General features: G+C 42.0%; 1 protein-coding gene across 3 annotated transcripts in view; it reads left to right on the top strand.

Moving 5' to 3' along the window:
• Positions 1 to 22,250, top strand: part of LOC131435451 (IDLSRF-like peptide) — a 303,940-nt gene that overhangs the window by 129,350 nt on the left and 152,340 nt on the right. Inside the window, exon 4 of one of the 3 annotated variants that reach the window (XM_058603349.1) lies at positions 20,557 to 20,793. The exons of the other annotated variants lie outside the window; for them this stretch is intronic. Within the exon in view, the coding sequence (XP_058459332.1) occupies positions 20,557 to 20,596 (40 nt within the window). The 3' untranslated portion in view covers positions 20,597 to 20,793. Of the gene's footprint in view, positions 1 to 20,556; positions 20,794 to 22,250 lie in introns of those variants that run through there. 3 annotated transcript variants of the gene reach the window in all.

The following is a 22,250-nucleotide window of genomic DNA, read 5'->3' as shown; positions in this document are numbered from 1 at the left end:
ACACTCCGAGGTGGAAGATCAGATACCAGAGAATACTCAACATGAAACTTTTGACCGCAAATGCCTGATATGTGGCGAAGTCAATCACCACGTAAAAGACTGTGAACATTTCGCAAGGATGACTGTTGATGAGAGGTGGCGCAAAGTTGGTAGTCTCAAGATATGCCGTACATGCCTTAATCAACATGGAAGACGGCGTTGTAGAATCACGATTCAGTGTGGCATTGACGCATGCCAATACAAACATAATCGACTGCTACACAAAAAAGTCGAAGATACGGTAGCCTCAGATAGTCTCAATCACCGAGATCAGACACCGAAAGCTTTCTTTCGAATCATGCCAGTAACAGTATGTGGTAAAAAAGGATCTATCGATACATTCGCCTTTTTGGACGATGGCTCATCTTTAACACTTGTTGAGCAGTCGCTAGCGGAACAACTAGGAGAAAGCGGACCTAAAGGTGAACTTGTTTTGAAATGGACTGGCAACGTAACGCGGCGCGAGCCAGCATCGCATGAAATCGGATTCGTTATTTCGGGTCAAGCTAAAGAACAATATCAAGTGAATCGAGCTAGAACGGTGACCGAATTGAACCTCCCCATACAATCACTTCCGATCCAAAACTACGAAAATGCACAGCCTCGCATTCTTTTAGGCCTGGATCAGTTAAAGTTATCCTTGCCATTGAAACATAGAGAAGGACGAGAAGGAGACCCAGTGGCTGCCAAAACTCGTTTAGACTGGTGCGTGTTCGGTGGAAAGGGAGAAAAAGTGTTAACCGGAGTATCTTGCCACATATTGGAAGTGGCTGAAAAATCTCTACACGATATTGCGAAAATGTACTTTGGACAAGAGGACGCAGGAATCAAATCGTTAATGGCACTTGAATCTAACGAGAAAAAGAGAGCGCGGCAAATTTTGGAGAGTTCCACAAAACGTATTCAAGGACAATACGAAACTGGTCTTCTATGGCGATTCGACTATTTTGAGCTTCCAGAAAGCTACCATATGGCATTACATCGACTAGAATGTCTGGAGAGAAGAATGGAAAAAAATCCACACTTGAAAGAACAGGCAGATAAGTGAGTATCAGACCAAAGGTTATGCTCATCGGGCCAATCAGGACGAAATTGCCGATGCCGATTCGCGGAGGGTATGGTACCTTCCTCTAGGAACGGCCACGGAAACCCGGAAAGGTTCGATTGATATGGGACGCTGCAGCGAGCGTAGCTGGCATATCATTAAATTCAATGCTTTTAAAAGGTCCAGATCAGCTTTGCTCTCTGCCTGGTGCCCTCTTCCGTTTTCGACAACGCCCAGTCGCCATTAGCGGAGACATCCGCGAGATGTTTCACCAGATTCGTATTCGCGCTGAAGATCGTAATGCTCAACGATTATTATGGCGTAATAATCCAAAATGTGATCCAGAGGTGTACATCATGGACGTCGCCACTTTCGGGTCGACATGCTCACCGTGTTCCGCGCATTATATAAAAAACAAGAATGCTACGGATTTCGCTCACCGATGGCCGAGAGCTGCAGAAGCGATCATCAAGGGTCATTATGTAGATGACTACTTGGACAGTTTCAACTCTATTGAGGAGGCCAAACGCGTTACTATGGAAGTTACGTCGATACATCAGAAAGGTGGGTTCGAAATTCGCAATTGATTGAGCAATGTACCCGACTTAGTTCGCTCCCTCGGTGAATCGCCTATAGCAGTCGTAAAAGGCCGAGATATTGACAAAAGTGATATCAAGGAACGGGTGTTAGGTATGCTGTGGATGACTGGGGAAGACGTTCATGGATTTTCCACACAAATGCGAGAGGATATATCACTAATCATTCAAAAGAATCTTAGACCAACGAAACGTCAAGTGTTGAGATACACTATGAGTCTGTTTGACCCGCTAGGGCTTCTGGCGCTATTTTCCGTTCATGGCAAAATTTTGATACAACAGATATGGCGCTCCGGGATAGATTGGGATGATAAAATCGAAGACGAACAATACGAGCTCTGATAAAAATGGACCTCTCTTCTTCCAATATTAGCTGACATCCGAATACCTCGATGGTATATGCACAATGACGTAACAGCGAGTGCATTATCTACACAACTCCACATATTTGTAGACGCCAGCAAAGAAGCCAGCAGCTGTGTGGCTTACCTGCGATTTGTTTTATCAGAAGACGTCAACTCATGCGTCATTGTTGCAGCCAAAACGAAAGTGGCTCCGCTCAAACCTTTGTCGATTCCTCGCTTGGAACTTCAGGCAGCTGTCCTAGGATCCCGATTATCTCAATTTATTGAGGAGAACCACTCGATAAGCATCGATAAAAAAGTAGTATGGTTCGCAGGGCCCGAGTTTCTGTATTTGCCAGAACATCAATGGCCAGAACAGCCAAATTTAAGAGGTTTTCATACAGAAGAGGAACATAAATCGTGCCATGTACATTTGATTGAGCACACTGAGCCTGTTATACAACTTAACCATTTTTCTCAATGGAAGCGTTTGCTGAGGACTGTAGCTTATATGAACCGTTTTGTCCTTAACACAAGAACCACCAGGAACTCGCGTCTTACTGGATGTCTCACGCATGATGAAGTAATATCAGCTGAAAATATCATTTGGCGAATTTGCCAACGGCAAAGCTATCCAGTCGTCAACTCATGCGTCATTGTTGCAGCCAAAACGAAAGTGGCTCCGCTCAAACCTTTGTCGATTCCTCGCTTGGAACTTCAGGCAGCTGTCCTAGGATCCCGATTATCTCAATTTATTGAGGAGAACCACTCGATAAGCATCGATAAAAAAGTAGTATGGTTCGCAGGGCCCGAGTTTCTGTATTTGCCAGAACATCAATGGCCAGAACAGCCAAATTTAAGAGGTTTTCATACAGAAGAGGAACATAAATCGTGCCATGTACATTTGATTGAGCACACTGAGCCTGTTATACAACTTAACCATTTTTCTCAATGGAAGCGTTTGCTGAGGACTGTAGCTTATATGAACCGTTTTGTCCTTAACACAAGAACCACCAGGAACTCGCGTCTTACTGGATGTCTCACGCATGATGAAGTAATATCAGCTGAAAATATCATTTGGCGAATTCGCCAACGGCAAAGCTATCCAGTCGAGTATGCCATGTTAACAGCGACTAATGGAAGGACTACCCTAAGCAAAACCAGCAGACTGTATGGTCAATGTCCTTTCTTAGATAAAAATGGAGTTCTAAGACGATATGGACGAATCCCAAATGACATAAAAATTGATATGGATTTGAAATTTCCCATGCTTCTTCCTAAATATCACACTGTTACACATTTGCTGCTAAATGATTATCACCGGAAATATCACCATGCTAATAATGAAACCGTGGTGAATGAGATAAGACAAAAATTTTATATACCTCACCTTCGAACAATGGTTAGGAAAATTGCCAGAGAATGCCAAATGTGCAAAATAAGAAAATGCCAACCATTAAACCCAATAATGGCACCGTTACCCGCAGCGCGATTAACTGCATTTATTAGACCATTTTCTTATATTGGTTTGGATTTCTTCGGGCCAATGCTTGTAAAAGTAGGGCGTAGCAATGTAAAGAGGTGGGTTGCACTATTCACGTGCCTTACTATTAGGGCAGTCCATCTAGAAGTTGCTCACACCTTAAGTACAGAGAGTTGTATATCTTGTTTTCGAAGATTCGTTGCGCGACGTGGAGCACCTCTTGAGGTATACTCCGACAATGGAACTAATTTCATCGGCGCTGAGAGAATACTACAGAAGCAAATCAATAGTGGATTAGCGGAGACATTTACCAATGGGAATACTAATTGGTTTTTAAACCCCCCTGCAGCTCCCCACATGGGTGGAGTATGGGAACGAATGGTTCGTTCCATCAAATCAGCAATGATTGGTATAGAGAGTTCAAGAAGGCTTAACGACGAAGCCTTTCTAACATTATTAGCGGAAGCTGAGGGTATTGTTAATTGTCGACCGCTAACTTACATTTCTTTGGAAACACCAGAGCAGGAGGCCTTAACTCCCAACCATTTTTTACTGGGAAGTTCTAGTGGAATAAAACAGCCCGTTGCACAATCAACCGACTCGAGAAATGCACTACGATCTAGCTGGAACCAGATCCGTCACCAAGCTGATTTGTTCTGGAATCGATGGCTTCGCGAATACCTTCCAACTATATGTAGGCGAACTAAATGGTTTGAAGAGACACGACCGATCGAAGTCGGAGAATTAGTTTATATTGTGGACGGAGCAAAACGAAACTGTTGGATCCACGGCAGAGTTATTGAAACAAGGCGAGGCAAGGATGGAATAGTTCGAAAGGCACTCGTTCAAACCTCCAGTGGAATACTGATACGACCGGCTTGCAAGCTGGCGATTCTAGACGTTCAGCAGAATGGTAAAACTGTGTCTGATACGCAGTGTTACGGGCGCGGGGATGTTAGTACGGATGAACCGCCAGCGCATTGGCCCTTTACTAATGATCGTGTAGGCGACGACGTTAGCCGCTGTCAGCTAGGGAGAATGGCGGATGATAATGGAAAGAACCAGTAACACAACCTGAGGAAGAAGCAGTTATTCAAGCCAGAAAGGTGATGCTAGATTGATAGTTTTTCTCATATTACTTGAATTCTATCTACAATTAGTAGTTTTAAGAAATACAATTAGTTGTTTCAACGCTGTACTGTTGCAGTTTCTAAGAGATACTATCGTTGCATCTATGCGTGTAAGTTATTTGGAATTGAATTTAACGCGTTAAATTATGAACAACAAACTATTCTGAATAGGTGCAAAGACCACGAATTAAACTAATAGCAGTTGTAATTATTCGCTTTAAACGTTCCATGAATTGAAATTTCCGACATTGATTTAAAATTTGGAAGAACACTAAATTGAAAGTTGCTATCATACTTCATCATAACCTTATACTAATAGAAACCATTCCAGCTTGAGCTGACTGAATAAAGATATTGTCTGCTGTGAGAAAATGGTTGAATTATTATTTCCAACACTCGGAGATGTTGAAATAACGACTTCATCGCACCCTAAAAACCCGTTTTCTCTCCTACCAGTTAATGAAGGTAGCTCAGACGACCCTGGCGAAGGAATATCTTAAACGTTGCCTGGAGGAAGCAGGAAAAGACCAAATTCGGCCTCTCCCTTCGAGGATATTATCACTGTTCTCCTGTGGAATTGCAGAAATATCATCCCAAAACTTGATTCTTTCAAATACCTGCTACATACTTGTAGCTGCGATGCATTTTACCTGTGTGAAACATGGCTTACTTCTAACATTACCTTAGACTTCCACAATTACAATATTATTCGCCTGGATCGGGACGAGTCTTATGGAGGGGGACTCTTAGGAATCAAAAAGTGCTATTCCTTTTCTAGAATTAATCTTCCCTCGATACCAGGAATTGACGTTCTTGCTTACGAAATCAATATTAAAGGCAAAGATCTATGTATAGCTTTCATATACATTCCTCCCAGAGTCTCGATAGGGCATCGACTACTCGAAGACATCATGGAACAAGTTTTCACCCTACGGTTAGTCTTAGAAAACTTTAACTTCCATGGTATGGGATGGGGCTGATTATATAATGATAATCGCTCGTTTTTTTTTTATTCAATAATATAATATATTTTTAGGCACACTGCTTACGCTCTAAGATGCCAAGGGTATTTTCTAATCCTAATTAACGACTTAAAACTAGAATAATATCATTAGATTATGTCGTCTTAGATTTACTAGAATCCATTGTATGTGGCATGGGTCTTCCAGATGGCGCTATCTAAGGCCGTTTCCTTTCGGTTCGTGTGGGTCCGCGGGAAACACCCCCAGGCTACGAAGGCCCGGCGGGTGGCCCGCATGCTGGTCATCGACTGGAGCGTAGAACCGTAGGCGGTGATGGTGATGTTACGGAAGAGAATGAAAAAAGAAAAAAGTAAATATTGTGGAAACCGAGGTAAAAAGGGGGTATGGAAACAAAATGTCAGAAAACTACAAAGATCTAGTTAGTTGCCATCGAGATGGTGAAGAGACGGAGAAAGGGGGAACGAATAGTTAGTGACAAAAAAAAAAAGATCTTGTTAGTTCCAATGAAGATGGTGGACAGGGACGGGGATCGAGAGAATCGGGCGGATGTTAGTGTCGAACCTGTAGGTGGAGATTATACTTTCTGAGCGAGGTATATCAGATTACACTTGGATATTAATGTGTTTAAGGTACTGATATATGAGAAACATATATGAACTATCCCGACTCGCCATCACATCTCGGACCGGAACCTCAGGTGGTCTACCTCGGGCCCTAAGGGATTCCAGTAGCTTCGACCTGGCGTCGCGATACTCTACGCACGACCACACGACATGCTCGATGTCCTGATAACCCTCGCCACAGGTGCAGAGACCGCTCTCCGTGAGCCCAATACGCCGGAGATGTGCGTTGAATGTGTAGTGGTTTGACATGAGTCGAGACATCACACGAATGAAATCGCGACTCACGTTCATCCCCCTGAACCAAGGTTTCGTCGATATTTTGGGAACAATGGAGTATAACCATCGTCCCAGTTCGTCATTGCTCCATGAAGTTTGCCAACTTTCGAGTGTCCTCTGACGAGAAATGCTAAAAAATTCATTGAAGCAGATTGGTCTTTCATAAATTTCACCTTCTAATGCACTCACCTTAGCCAATGAGTCTGCCTGTTCATTGCCTGGAATGGAACAATGTGATGGGACCCAGACTAAGGATATTAAATAAGACCGACCAGATAAAGTTCTCAAGTGTTCCCGTATTTTCCCCAGAAAATATGGGGGATACTTTCCTGGCTTCATTGAACGGAGAGCTTCTATTGAACTTAAACAAGGTTTCAATGATCTCGAGGGTGTACTGAATAGCAGCTAATTCTGCGACGTAGACTGAAGCCGGATCACTGAGTTTGTACGAAGCGGTGATGTTTTTATTGAAGATACCAAAGCCTGTTGATCCGTTGAGATTTGACCCATCAGAGTAAAACATCCTTTCACAGTCAACTGCTCTGAATTTATAATAAAAAATATTAGGGATCACTTGAGGGCGTACGTGATCCGGAATCCCACGAATCTCTTCTCTCATGGATGTGTCGAAAAACACAGCAGAATCAGAAGTATCCAAGAAATGCGCACGGTTGGAAACAAACGAAGAAGGATTAATATTCTGAGCCATGTAATCAAAATATAAGGACATAAAACGGGTCTGAGAATTGAGCTCGACAAGCCTTTCGAAGTTTTCAATCACCGTCGGATTCAAGACATTGCATCGAATCAGCAATCGATATGAGAGATCCCAGAATCGGTTTTTAAGTGGTATAACGCCCGCCAGCACTTCGAGACTCATCGTATGAGTCGACTGCATGCAACCTAAGGCAATACGCAAGCAACGATACTGAATTCTTTCCAGCTTGATGAAATGGGTGTTCGCCGCGGATCGGAAGCAAAAGCATCCGTATTCCATCACGGACAATATCGTTGTTTGGTACAGCCTGATCAAGTCTCCTGGGTGAGCACCCCACCAAATTCCGGTTATTGTGCGAAGAAAATTAATTCTCTGCTGGCATTTTTGTTTCAGATACCTAATGTGACATCCCCACGTGCCTTTGGAGTCGAACCAGACCCCGAGATATTTAAATGTGAAGGCCTGAGCTATGGTTTCACCCCTTAGTTGAAGCTGTAATTGTGCTGGTTCTCGCTTTCTTGAAAATACAACCAGCTCAGTTTTCTCCGTAGAGAACTCGATACCCATTTGAAGAGCCCATGTCGACAAGTTGTCGAGGGTATCTTGCAATGGTCCTTGGAGATCGGCAGCTTTGGGTCCTATAATAGACACAACGCTGTCGTCGGCAAGTTGTCTTAGCGTGCAAGATGTGTTGATACATTCATCAATATTGCTTACGTAAAAATTGTATAAAAGGGGGCTTAAACATGAGCCCTGAGGAAGACCCATGTAACTGAATCGTATTGTCGACAAATCATCCTGCGCAAAATGCATATGTTTCTCGGACAATAGATTATACAAAAAGTTATTCAAAACTGGTGAAAGACCATGCTTATGCAACTTCTCAGATAGGATATGTATTGAAACTGAGTCGAAAGCCCCCTTGATATCTAGGAAGACTGATGCCATTTGTTCTTTACGGGCAAATGCCATTTGAATTTCGGTTGAGAGCAACGCAAGACAATCGTTCGTTCCTTTGCCCCGGCGAAAACCAAATTGTGTATCTGAAAGCAAGCCATTGGTCTCGACCCAATTGTCTAGGCGGAAGAGAATCATTTTTTCAAACAATTTCCGGATACAGGAAAGCATAGCAATCGGCCGATACGAATTGTGGTCGGAGGCTGGTTTCTCTGTTTTTTTAATGGCGATAACCCTCACTTGTCTCCAGTCATGAGGGACAATATTACCCTCAAGAAACTTGTTGAATAGATTCAACAAGCGCCTTTTGGCAGGGTCAGGCAGATTTTTCAACAAGTTGAATTTGATTCTGTCTAGCCCCGGGGCTTTATTGTTACACGACAAGAGTGCAAGAGAAAACTCTACCATCGAAAACGGTGTTTCGTTTGTATTCGCTGTCGCGACGCGGGAGATCTTCTGGTTCGGAACAGAGTCGGGACACACTTTTTTAGCGAAATCGAATATCCAGCGGTTAGAATATTCCTCGCTTTCGTTCGTGGTGTTTCGATTGCGCATTCGTCGGGCTGTGTTCCAAAGAGTGCTCATCGATGTTTCTTTTGTTAATCCGTCAACGAAACGGCGCCAGTATCCGCGTTTCTTTGCTTTAATTAAGTTCTTCATTTGCATGTCTAACGCCGCGTAATTCCGATAATTATCAGGTGTTCCGTTTTTTCTAAAAATGATATACGCTGCAGATTTTTTAGCGTTTAACTCTGAGCACTCTTTGTCCCACCACGGGTTGGGAGGACGGATGTTAGTTTTCGCGCCCGGTACACGTTTCGTCTGAACTTGAATCGCGGTTCCGAGAATCAAGCCAGCCAAAAACGTGTACTCTTCCTCCGGAGGAAGTTCTTGTGTTGATTCTATTTTCTCAGATATAGAGTTTGCATAGCTTTTCCAATCAATATTTCGTGTGAGGTCATACAAAACATTGATTGTCTTCGATGGTCTTAATCCGCTGGCGATTGAGATGACGATAGGCAAATGATCGCTACCGTGGGGATCAGGGATTACCTTCCACGTGCAATCCAACCGTAGCGATGTCGAGCAAATGGAAAGATCCAGCGCACTTGGTCTTGCTGGTGGTGCAGGAATCCGTGTCATTTCTCCCGTATTTAAAATTGTCATATTGAAGTTATCGCAAAGGTCGTAGATCAGAGTTGATCTGTTGTCATCCTGAAGACAGCCCCATCCCGTACCATGAGAGTTGAAGTCTCCTAAAACTAACGTAGGTGTAGAAAGAAGCTCCATGATGTCACAAAGCCGTTGATGCCCAATCGAAGCTCTTGGGGGAATGTATACAGAAGCAATGCAAAGGTCCTTGCCTTTCATTGTGATTTGACATGCAATAACTTCAACACCTGGTATCGAAGGGAGGTTTATCCGGTAGAAGGGATAGCACTTTTTGATCCCTAAAAGTACTCCTCCGTAGGGGTTTTCTCGATCCAAGCGGATTATATTAAAATCATGGAAGGTAATTGGTATTTCAGAAGTTAGCCATGTTTCGCACAAGGCAAATGCGTCACACTCCAAGATGTTTATTAATACTTTGAAGGGGTCTATTTTCGGTATGATACTTCTGCAGTTCCACTGTAAAACAGTGATCGGATCCATTACCTCGTTCAATAAATCAGCCATCGAAGGATACAATCGCTGAAATGAGGGGCCATTTTGCAGTTGACTGCTTCAGAAACGTTTTGACTGTGGGTATAAAACTCATCATAAGCTGTTTCAGGGGGTCAGAAATATTGAAAGTTGTGAAAATCCAGTCCACAATATCCGAGAATTTTATGAATCCAGCACTCGGTCGATTTTCTGGTTGGTTTTCTGGGACACTTGGGGATTTTAATGACCCAGGAAGTTCCGGGAATTCATTTTTAGATCTGAGTTTCTCAAGATCAGTAGCTGTTTGCTTTGGTTTTTTAATTTTACCAGCACTTCCCATTGCTGTTACTTTTGGGGGACCCTCAGAAGATACCTTCGAACCCTTGCTAGGGAGCTTGTGAGAGGAAATATTTATCCTCTTCCTATAGCTGTGAGGGACTGCCGAAGATGTACCTTCTTGGGGATCGTCAGAATCACACTCGTCAGTTGACAAGCAAGCGTAAAGGTTTCCGGTGAGTTTAGGTGGCGTAGCACTCTTGAGCATTTCTGCAAAAGACCGTTTGGAACGAGACTGGAGAGACTGTTTCAATTTATCTCCTCGCAGTTTGTACGCAGGGCATGCCGCGAGGTCATGATGGTCATCTCCACAGTAGAGGCACTTTTCGATGCTCTTCCCGCAAGAGCCATCGGCGTGAGCCCCTCCACAGTTAGCACAACGATACTTATTACCACAATGAGAGGCTGTATGCCCCAATTGTTTGCAATTGGAGCAATTCATGACCCGCGGCACATAGAGACGAACAGGCAGACGAACCCGGTCCAGGAGAACGTAGTTGGGTAATGCCGAGCCGGCGAAGGTCACTCGATAAGAGTCTGATTGGGGATAGGATTTGCTATCATCCCCGGCGATAGACACTGAATGCAGCCGTTTGCAATCCAGTATCTTTACATTCTTAAGTAGGGGGTCTTTGAAACCGCCGGCCCCGTACTTAAGAATATCTTCGCATGTCAGGCTCGCATCTGTGATTACGCCGTCTATTTCTACTTCGCGGGCTGGCACGTATACATAGTACTCCCGCGCAAAAAGATCACTTTGAACGATCTCGTTAGCATGCTTTGAGCTGGTTAAGAGAACCCTAAGCCTGCCTGGGCGTACTTTATCAATGCATGTAATAGTAGAGTACCGAGACGTCAATTCACGATTTATTTTAATAAGGTTCAATTTGTTGTTATTCTTGGTCCGGAAATAGACCACATAGGAACCGGCCGAAAGCAAAGGTTCATCGGGATACTTCTGTACCCTCGGAATCTTATTGTCAGCTGAAGGGGTAGGAGCAAGTGGGGGTGGTTTTGGATCTGTCTCCATTTTTTTATCCGGAGTGGGGGGAACCATTATTATTACACGGAGCTATCTCCGCACAGATATGATTATGTAAGATGTAAGTTAAATAATCAGAGGATAGCAACAAAATGAAAACAATACTTAGCTTGTTCGGCTGCAAAAAGAAACGGCCACCAAGACCTGATCTTGGTCGATTGCCTCTTCAATAGATGCCTAAAACTCCGTGAGGAAAAAAGCACAATCACAATTGTCTATCTATGGCTGTGTGACGGTGAAAAAACCTCCACGAAGAAAAAGCACAAATCACGATATCTAACTCGGTGCAAAAAAAAAACTCAACTCACTCGCACACCCGATTGTCCGATCACTATCGACACTGCGAAAACAAAAGAACGACCTTGAAAGCGGATTGATGCGGACTGTACTGGACTGGATTGAAGCGAATACACATCCGATCGCGTCGACAGCTACGGTGGGAATGATAATCGCTCGTTGTTAATCCAAGATCTGTGTGACAACTTCAATATGACCATTCTTAACACGGGAAAATGACACGGTATCCAAGACCTCCTTACCGCGCAGGCGCGTTGGATTTATCCATGTGCTCGATACTTCGCTACAGTTACAGCTCGCTGACTTCGCTACAGTTACATTGCAAGTGTAAGGTAATCTATGATCCTAACGGTAGTGATCACTTGCCGATCATGGTTTCAATCGCCAGTGGTCTAAGACCAACGGAGACAATCAATGTTTCATATTATCTCACACGAATCATTGATTGGAAAAGCTACGCGATCTTGATATCTGAGAAACTAGATACATCACAGGCGCTTCCTCCGGTGGAAGAATTTATTTACAATCAACAGACAATGTGTAGTCCCAATGATTAAAAACATATATATTTGGCTGGTTTGATTCTCGACATTGAAATTCAAGCGCAGACGAAACGTATACCTGGCGCGAAAACTAACATTCGTTCTTAAATCCCGTGGTGAGACAAAGAGTGCTCAGAGCTGAAAGAGAAAAAAGCTGAAAGAGAAAAAAGAAACTCAAAATGAAAAGGCGGGTGGGTAATGTCAGAGACATAACTGGATGTCGTGAATACGAAAACAACTGACATGTTCCTTAACACTTCCGAATATCAATTGTATGAATTATGCACGCATTCCCCTTTTTCACATTTTTCGCAAAAACAAAGAAAGCTTCACTTGATCTCGATTACTGTGAATTTCACACAGCGAAAAGTGCACAAATCTAAGCAAACTGTTCTTGATATGTAGTAAACTGAGGATATTTCCCTACGATTTGCAAAAAACAAATCCTAATAGTTCTTTAGAAAACTTTTAGAGCCATTAGAACGGCTGATATTGTGCAATGCTCTCCATCGTTGTTTTTTTTCCAATGCTAATGACTGGCAGCTGTGACGTAATCGCTCTTGTCGAAAGCGTGCAGACAACACAAAACACATCTGCTCGCAGTGGCGATACAATCCAAACTGATTCAAGTTTTGTTGAGAGGCTTGTTTCTACCTGATTTCGTTTGTAGCTTTTTCACTAATGGGCGGTCCTAACGGCTATAAAAATAGCCGCATACAGAATTTTAATGTCGATTATTTCATTACGGATTTGCATATTTTATTGAAAGAAACTATCAATATGCTGAAGGGACTCTTTTCTAGCATTCACAAGGACCAAATTGAGGAACTCACTGCGATATTCACCACTTTTCGGAACATATTTCCCGGACGATTTGTTGTACAGCAGCAGATATTTTGTTCTCTTCCTTAGAACGCGTTCTGATTCTTATCACTCTCTCAGAGGGTAAATTTTGAAAAGGCACCCCATAGTAAAGTAAGTCGTATTCACGACAAAAATGGGTTGTATAGAGGTACAGTAAAGTAAATTCCGCATAATTCTTTAGGAGTATTATTATGGTTTTAAGAAGAACCGAATAGAAGTCTGGAATAGAGAACTGGACCCTGAGTTCAAGACCTAAATTTAGATCCAATAACAGACTCAGAATCCAGTTTCAGTCGCTGCTGGTTCTCGCCTTGATGGCCAGCAAGCGAATGAGAGATGCGACCTGAGCGTTTGAGGTTTTTATTAACCACGCAGAAGGTGCCTTCTCTCTCGCTGCTGGTTAACTCCCGCTGCTGCTGCTGGCTGGTCCTCGCGCTTCGATGGCCAGCAAGCGAATGAGAGATGCGACCTGAGCGTTTGAGGTTTTTATTAACCACGCAGAAGGTGCATTCTCTCTCGCTGCTGGTTAACTCCCGCTGCTGCTGCTGGCTGGTCCTCGCGCTTCGATGGCCAGCAAGCGAATGAGAGATGCGACCTGAGCGTTTGAGGTTTTTATTAACCACGCAGAAGGTGCATTCTCTCTCGCTGCTGGTTAACTCCCGCTGCTGCTGCTGGCTGGTCCTCTCGCCTTGATGGCCAGCAAGCGAATGAGAGATGCGACCTGAGCGTTTGAGGTTTTTATTAACCACGCAGAAGGTGCATTCTCTCTCGCTGCTGGTTAACTCCCGCTGCTGCTGCTGGCTGGTCCTCTCGCCTTGATGGCATCCAAGCGAATGAGAGATGCGACCTGAGCGTTTGAGGTTTTTATTAACCACGCAGAAGGTGCATTCTCTCTCGCTGCTGGTTAATTCCCGCTGCTGCTGCTGCTGGCTGGTCCTCGCGCTTCGATGGCCAGCAAGCGAATGAGAGATGCGACCTGAGCGTTTGAGGTTTTTATTAACCACGCAGAAGGTGCATTCCCTCTCGCTGCTGGTTAACTCCCGCTGCTGCTGCTGGCTGGTCCTCGCGCTTCGATGGCCAGCAAGCGAATGAGAGATGCGACCTGAGCGTTTGAGGTTTTTATTAACCACGCAGAAGGTGCATTCTCTGTCGCTGCTGGTTGATGATTCCCACGACGTCTGCTTCCATCGAACGCACGAAAAGAAATGATCGATTTTCGACCACGGTTCCCCTTTTATACGCATTCAGTTGAAGATATGTGCCTGACTATCTCAAAATCGTCGTCCTTGCGCGAAAAACCCAAGCGAAAGTAAAAAGTTTTCCGCGTTGTTTTCAAATTTAAAAAAAAACTTAATTTTTGAGTTGTTTGTGGTTATCGCACACTGTTCAAAATATTATCCTGAATTCCTGATCATATTTTTGATGAAATGGTGAAAGAATTATGTTGCTACCATTAATACAAGTCGAGATATTCGCGATTAAGTTCTGCCCATTCTTCCATATGGCTAATTTTGAAAAGGCGCCCCATAGTAAAGTAAGTCGTATTCACGACAAAATGTTTGATTCAAACTAAGAAACGCGATTATTGGCGACGGTTTGTTGACGGATTAACGAGAGAAACAGCAATGAGCACTCTTTGGAATATGGACCGACACAAAGCCTCAGGATTAGACTAAAATAATTTCAACTTGTTGAAAAATCTGCCTGTTCCTGCTAAAAGACGCTTATTGAGTTTATTTAACATGTGTCTTGAGGGTAACATTATACCATATGGCTGGAGACAAGTAAAAGTTATGGCTATTGAAATACCAGGAAAACCAGCCTCCGATCACAGTCCGTATCGGCCGATTGCTATTCTTTTCTGTATTCAGAAATTTTTGGAGAAAATGATTCTCTTTCGTCTAGTCAACTGGATCGAAACTAATGGCTTGCTTTTAGATTCACAATTTGGTTTTCGCAGGGACAAAGGAACTAACGATTGTCTAGCGTCGCATCAGTTTTCCTCGACGTCAATGGGGATTTTGACTCAGTTTCCATTGATGTTCTATTTGAGAAGTTGCATCAGCATGGTCTCTCACCTGTCATAAACAACTATTTATTTAATCTATTGTGTGAGAAATACATGCATTTCGAGCATGGCGATTTGACAACATTACGATTTAGTTTCATGGGTCTTCTTCAGGGTTCATGTATAAGCCCCATCCTACAAAATTTTTACTACCAGGGCCGTTACAAGACGCTTTTGCCAACTTATCCACATGGGCTCTTCAAACGGGTACCGAATTTTCTACGGAGAAAACTCAACTGGTTGTATTTTCGATGGATCGAGAACCAGCCCAATTACAGCTTCAACTAAGGTTGAAACCATAGCTCAGGTCTTCACATTCAAATATCTCGGGGTCTGGTTCGACTCCACAGGCACCTGGAGATGTCACATTAGGTATCTGAAAAAAAAAAAACTACGGGTGTGTAATGTCAGAGATATAACTGGTTGTCGTGAATACGAATAAAACTGACACACTTTCCTCATACTTCCGAATTGATTGTGTGAATTGTGCAAGCCCTTTTTTACTTCTAGAATTTTGAACAATACACCTAAACTAAAGTACAGATTGGTTTCATTGAACATTCTGACATAAATGAAAAATGGGCCGTATACTATACCAATTTCGCACAATTCTTTTTGCCTTTCTCATATAGAAAGTTTATGCAATCACTGTGAAATCCGACTTTTGAAGCGAGACCCGGAGGGCCGAGTGTCATATACCATTCGACTCAGTTCTTCGAGTACGCAAAATGTCTGTGTGTGCATGTATGTGTGTGTATGTGCGTATGTGTGTATGTAACGTTTTTTTGCACTAACTTTTCTCGGAGATGGCTGATTCGATTTTCACAAACTTAGATTCAAATGAAATGGTCCCATACAAAATTCAGGAATATTATTTGAATCCGACTTCCGGTTCCGGAATTATGGGGTGAAATGTGCAAAACAATGTGAAAATAAGTGCAACAACTTTTCTCAGATATGGCTTAACCGATTTTCACAAACTTGGGTTCAAATGAAAGGTCTTGTAGTCCCATACTAAATTCTTGAATATTGTTTAGATCCGACTTCCGGTTTCGGAGTTATGGGGTAAAATGTGCAAAAAAATGAAAATATGTTTTCTATATTTTCTCATAGATGGCGCGACCAATTTTCAAAAACTTAGGTTCAAATGAAAGGTCCTGTGGTCCCATACGTAATTCATGAATTTCATCTGGATTCGACTTCCGGATTCGGAAATATAAGGCAAAGTGTGTTAAAAATTGTATACCATCACTGAAAAGGGCGAAAAACCGTAAAAAGTTTTCTAAATCGTCCTCAAATCTTCTCCAATTAATAGTTTTTATCAGTAGACGGTCAAACAAACCGATTTCGGTTATTCTTTTTAGGAATCGAAGAAAATTATTTTGAACAATACCACAGTATTATATATGATGGTATGATTGATATGAGAAAGGCATCATTACACCACTAGGTGGATTAAAACAGGTTTTTTATATAGTTGTGTTTCTAAATAACAACATACAGAATTTTAATGTTGATTATTTCATTCTGGATTTGAATATTACAGTGAAAGAAACTATCAAAGGGCAGTACCGGATTAATGTCTAGGATTCAGAAGGGCGAAATTATGTAATCCTCTAAGGTATTAAACACGGTTTTTATATAAACGATATTTAAACTGTTGCGAATTTGGCACTGCAAAAATTGCACAAAGCTAATCAAATTATCCCAAATTTGCACTATACTGATGGTTTTAATTTCCGATTTTCAAAGAAGCAATCTATATAGTTCTTTAGATAAAATTTGGAGCCATCAGAAGGGCCGATTTTGCATAATGTTATCCATTGTTGTCAATTTTTCGTTGCATTTTGCTCCAATGCAACTGGCTCTGCGACCTGTGCGTTTTCTAAGTTTTGCCTTTCTCATATATAAAGGTTATGCAATCACTGTGAAAACCTACTTTTAAACCGAGGCCCGGAGGTCCGAGTGTCATATACCATTTGACTCAGCTCGTCGGGTACGCAAAATGTATGTGTGTGTGTATGTGCGTATGTGCGTATGTAACGTTTTTGCACAACTTTTCTCAGAGATGGCTGGACCGATTTTCACAAATTTAGATTCAAATGAAAAGTCCCATACAAAATTCCTAAATATAATTTTGACCCGACTTTCGGTTCCAGAATTATGGGGTAAATTGTGCAAAAACATGTGAAAATAAGTGCAACAACTTTTCTCGGAGATGGCTGACCCGAATTTCACAAACTTACATTCAAATGAAAGCTCTTTAGGTCCCATACTAAATTCCTGAATTTTATTAAGATCTAATTTTTGGTTCCGGAGTTATGGGGTAAATGTGCAAAAAACTGAAAATATGTTTTCTGACTTTTCTCATAGATGGCGCGATCCATTTTCACAAACTTAGGTTCAAATGGAAGGTTCTGCGGTCCTATACAGAACTCCTAAATTTCATCTGGATCCCACTTCCGGATCCGAAAATATAGGGTAAAATAAGTCAAAAATTTATACCATCACTGAAAAGGGTGAAAACCCGTAATAAATTTTCCAAATCGACCTCATATCTTCTCAAATTCATAGTTTTTATCAGTAGATGGTCAAACAAACCGATGTCAGTTAATCTTTTAAGAATCGAAGAATATTATTTTGAAGAATACTACAGTAAGATATGATAGTTTGATTGATATGAGAAAGGCATCATTACACTACTAGGTGGATTCAAACAGGTTTTTCTTGTGTAACTTCTTCAATATGAAAACTCGCCAAAGTACTTTATCTCAGGGTAAGCTAGAGAAGGTAACGACACATTGGCACTTATTCTCTCACCAAAAACAACTTCACATTAATTATTTTCGGAGTCACTGATAACTAAAATAGTATCATTTAGTAGCATGTTATTATTAATATATTATTAAGCAAAACAAAATATAGATTAAAATTAAATTCACTTTAGTTAAAGTCATTTTAAACTTATCAAAAACAGAAAACAGTAATACCTATATATAGTTTGAATATTAAGAATCAAAATATCGAATTATATTATAAGTGTTTAAAAAATTCAATCGTTGGCTAGCATGATGCGGCCGTCGGTAGGGTGGGCGCCTTAATGAGATGAAGCTGCCGGACCGACTGGTCCGAGCCGAACGGGAGATCAGCAGATAGGGTTCTCACGTACCTTGAGGAGCGACTCGCCGGCAGTCATGTCCATCTCCTCTGTGTGACAAAGAGCAAGCAAAATTTCTCCCCTCGCACTGACAGCTTCAACGAGAGCTCTTCTCTTTCACATATATACACCACTGTTGTATAAAGTGTGCACGCATCATGAGTGCGTTTGTTTATTTCCTTTTACCTCTTCCACTGAATCGCACCAAAGTGCTAGAGCATTAGCTAATAAATTCTCTGAGGTGGATGCAGATACTTTCACAGAGGTGTACACGCCGGTGAGCACTCTGCTGTATGGTTTGCGTAGAAGAAGCGTGAACACGCAAAATCAGCAAAATAAAACAATTTATTGTAAAATTTTCGGTTTTCCTTACAAATTTTTCATAGCAAGGCCAGATCTACTCTCTATTAATTGAAGTTCACAGAAGTGTTCGCTCACCATCACGCGCCAGTGGTCACTTGGGTGTAGTTAGACGAGAGCGCGTGTGAGCGATTCATGCGAAGAGAATGTGTTTCACTCGCGCCAGCTGCTTTAACCACAAGCACACACTCAAATGGTGTCTATTCGACACTGAGAAGAAGTGCGCTTTCCTCTTTGTGCGATGCTTCGTTTTTTGCATCCTCGGTGTGGACAAGAATCTGACGCCAGCGTGTATCACTCTGGTGAAATGCCATCTCTGCTCGCCGGTCGCGAAGGTGGTGGTAGACAGTTGGGTTGCACAGCTTCCTATACAACACCGGTCTCGGGTGCCGGAATGGGACGGAGGTATCTGGAGGCCTTTCTGAGTGTTGAGGCCGAAATGGGGGAAATCGACAAAGTTTGCTCACCCACTCGGGATGATCATTCGACGGGAAGTGGGATCGTGTGTTGATGTACGATCAGGCGTACTCGAGCGGACACTAAATTTTGCCGGTGCACTAACCGAACATTTATTCCGGGAGGGGGAATGACTATAGGATCTCTAATTTTACGACACGTTCACTGCCGATCCATATAGTCGCGCTTTTATGGTCCTGGTGACCTCACTTCACGAAATCCAACTCATGTCTACACTTTAAAACGATTTACTGTTAGTCGCACACTATCACTTCACCCGAATGTATCTTTTCGGTTTTAAAAAACCCGCGCTCGAAGAACCGCGATCCCGTCACACTAGTGTCGAACTTTGCTATAAGCAAAAACTTCAAGAATCAGCCCCATGGGGTTGTTCGAGCCGTTGATGTGGAACAAGGCAACCAAAATTTCTAATGATCTACAATCAAAAAGTTCAATCAATCCGAACCAACACCGAACATCATTTGTCTTGATTTGCATTTGTTTTGTGACCAACGAAATTACACCATTATCCCAAATATATGCAATTATATCTTTGTACATACTTGCGATTTCGATAATTAAGCTTCTCTTCGCCAAGCTTGTGTTCAAGTTTTTTATGCAAGCAGTTTTTTTAACGTTAAGTTTCTCTACCATTCTGCGATTTCGGTTGAAGCGAAAACTATTTCTCATTATCAATCGAGTTCATCTAATATAAATTAGAAATTAATCTTAATCTTGATATAAGCACTCAAAATTTATCCAGAGGTTGTTGTCAATTTCTCATTGGGAAATGACATAACATGGAATTCCGAGCTTGCATGACACAAGATCAGAGCATACCAATTAAGGGGTGACCCCAGTGTGTTTTAGGGTGTTTTAAAGGGCTATTTTCACGCTTCAAATCTGATTTTTTCAGAAAAGGTGACGAATATCAAAAAACCCAACAGACAATCTCTTAGAAATTCAGTTTAGATTATTCTGTGAAAATTTCAGAATGATTGTTTGACTTTAGCGGAAAGTCCTTTACTGAAGGAAGAGTTGCATAGCTGAAAACGGCAACTTTCAACTTGTTCATTGAATATCTCGTCTTCAAAAGCATCGATCAAGAATTTATCCTGACAATGTCTAGCTAATTTAGTTTAGATGCGATTAGTGCATAAAAACATATATGTTGTCGCGATAAAAATTAAGTGCATGTTATTTTTGTAATGGTAAGTACGTTTCTATGGCGGCACCATTTCTGCCTGGTAACGTAGCGAAACATGAGTGAGAAATAATATCGGCTCATCAAGGCTGCCAAACAAGCGGTAGCTTTATTGGATTTTATGTGATGTAGTCAAACTTGTAACCGAAAATATCAAAACTTTCTTGGCCACCCGGCCACATCGAGAGTCATTTTACACATTTACGAGAGAGCATGAAGAGAAATGTAATACGCACAGCGAGCGACACGGTTTTACGCTAACAACTGGCATCAGCCCTTAAAGCTTCAAATCTTTTTATGGCACGTTCTGTCTTGCTGTCTAGCAACAACCTACCTCTAGCATGCTAGGAATAGGACTGAAACATTAGCTTTAATTTCTCTTCTATTTATAGATTCGCGTGCTTCCAACAGCTTCGCTTTTGCATCGATTGACCAATCAAAGCGATGCTCTCTCTTTGATACATCGCTTACTCCTTCAAAACCGTCGACTATGGCAGGGAAATCCGGTATGCTGGAGATTTTTTGCAGAAAAAATAGGACACTGCTAGCTATTAATCAACATTTCAATGATATACAACCCAAAATACATGGCTATGAACATTCAAATCAATACGTAGAAATATTTCCTATCAAATGATGAAATAATATTAATAATTGATACAAAACAGACTGAGCTGTAAGTGTTTAAAACCTGACCACATTTCTACGTGTAGTTTTTCTTGAGTTTCTGATTTGCACCCCTATATAAAAAATATAGATGTGTTCCACATCAAAAAGGGACCGTGTTTAGTCATAACTCCTCCTTTTATATCCCTGACTCTCCGCCTCCAAACCGGAACTCTCACTCTCTCATCCAGAAAGTAATAGAACGCACTATCTCTACCTGCAGCATCCAGTTGACGCCAACTTCCACAGGTCAACTCCTTCTCAGATAGCTTCTGAGACAAATTTCAAATTGACGGTTATTCTACCCTAGCTTATTTTGAAACTCCTTGTTTTATTAAAACCGCTGGCTCCTATGTTTTAAGAAATCGCTGGGAATGCTCTAAGGGTCGCTTACACCGTACGCAGATCGAATACTTACACCACCCTCATACCACCTGTTTTAGCAGGAACGGGCTTAGTCCATTAGACCAACAGGGTTTACACCGGACTGCGGCAAAACAACTCCACAACTAGGGATGTTCAAAAGCGGACTGAATCAAGACCCTTTCGAGGTGACCGTCATGCAAGAGCATTTAAGTATGGTTCTTTGCAGCCAGGAAAATCGTAATGGCAGCGAGAACCAGTGTACATTGTTCAATAATCACCTGCTTTAATTTCCTCCTCTTCTAATTGCCCTAGTCTAACTTTTGACTTACTAACTAAATTCACAAGATCTTTTCCTACTTACTATTGACGTCACCCGATACCTGTTACATCCGCTTGTCTGTGGTTGTCCCTGTCGCTTGTTGGCCTGTTAGCCGAACTTTCAGGAATCGGCTACCTTCGTTTCCATAGAACCGTTTGTTGAGTTGGGCCGTTGGAATTTCGTTCAACGTGGTCTCTTCGGTACTCCCAGTACCCTTCACCATCAATTCTGGCTTGCGATGTGTGTTTTCTCTATGCGACCTCGTGCTGCTCACAATGGCGCCAAACTACGGTCGATACTAGCCGCGCTCCAAAATGGCGTTAATCGACGATGGACGCTTAGTTGGTTGTTATGGCGGTCGATCGCTGGCGTTTCTTTGGTTCCACGCCGTAACCCGTTATATAAACTGTGAAGAAAGATCGGAACTTGTTCCGATCGTAAAGAAAAAAGGTCCGCAGACAAGCGAACCTTTCAATATCCGAAATTGATTCTTACAATTAAAATCACTCCTTTCACCGTGTTTTCTCAGTACAGTTGAATCGTACTATTAGATATAAGCACATTTGCACACTTTTCACGTTTACTTCTCATACTAATTCTCAATTTTACATACTATAACTTTTTAGACTATCACTAACGACTGATACTGAGATATTTGTACAATTTGTGCGGTTCCGATTTTTCTTCATCCACTAGATATAAATTTTAGTTTCCGTCGCGCACTTCTGTCTTGCT

Source organism: Malaya genurostris, chromosome 3 (genome assembly GCF_030247185.1).
Source record: "Malaya genurostris strain Urasoe2022 chromosome 3, Malgen_1.1, whole genome shotgun sequence".
Classification (NCBI taxonomy): domain Eukaryota; kingdom Metazoa; phylum Arthropoda; class Insecta; order Diptera; family Culicidae; genus Malaya; species Malaya genurostris.
This window is presented reverse-complemented; position numbering and strand designations above follow the sequence as displayed.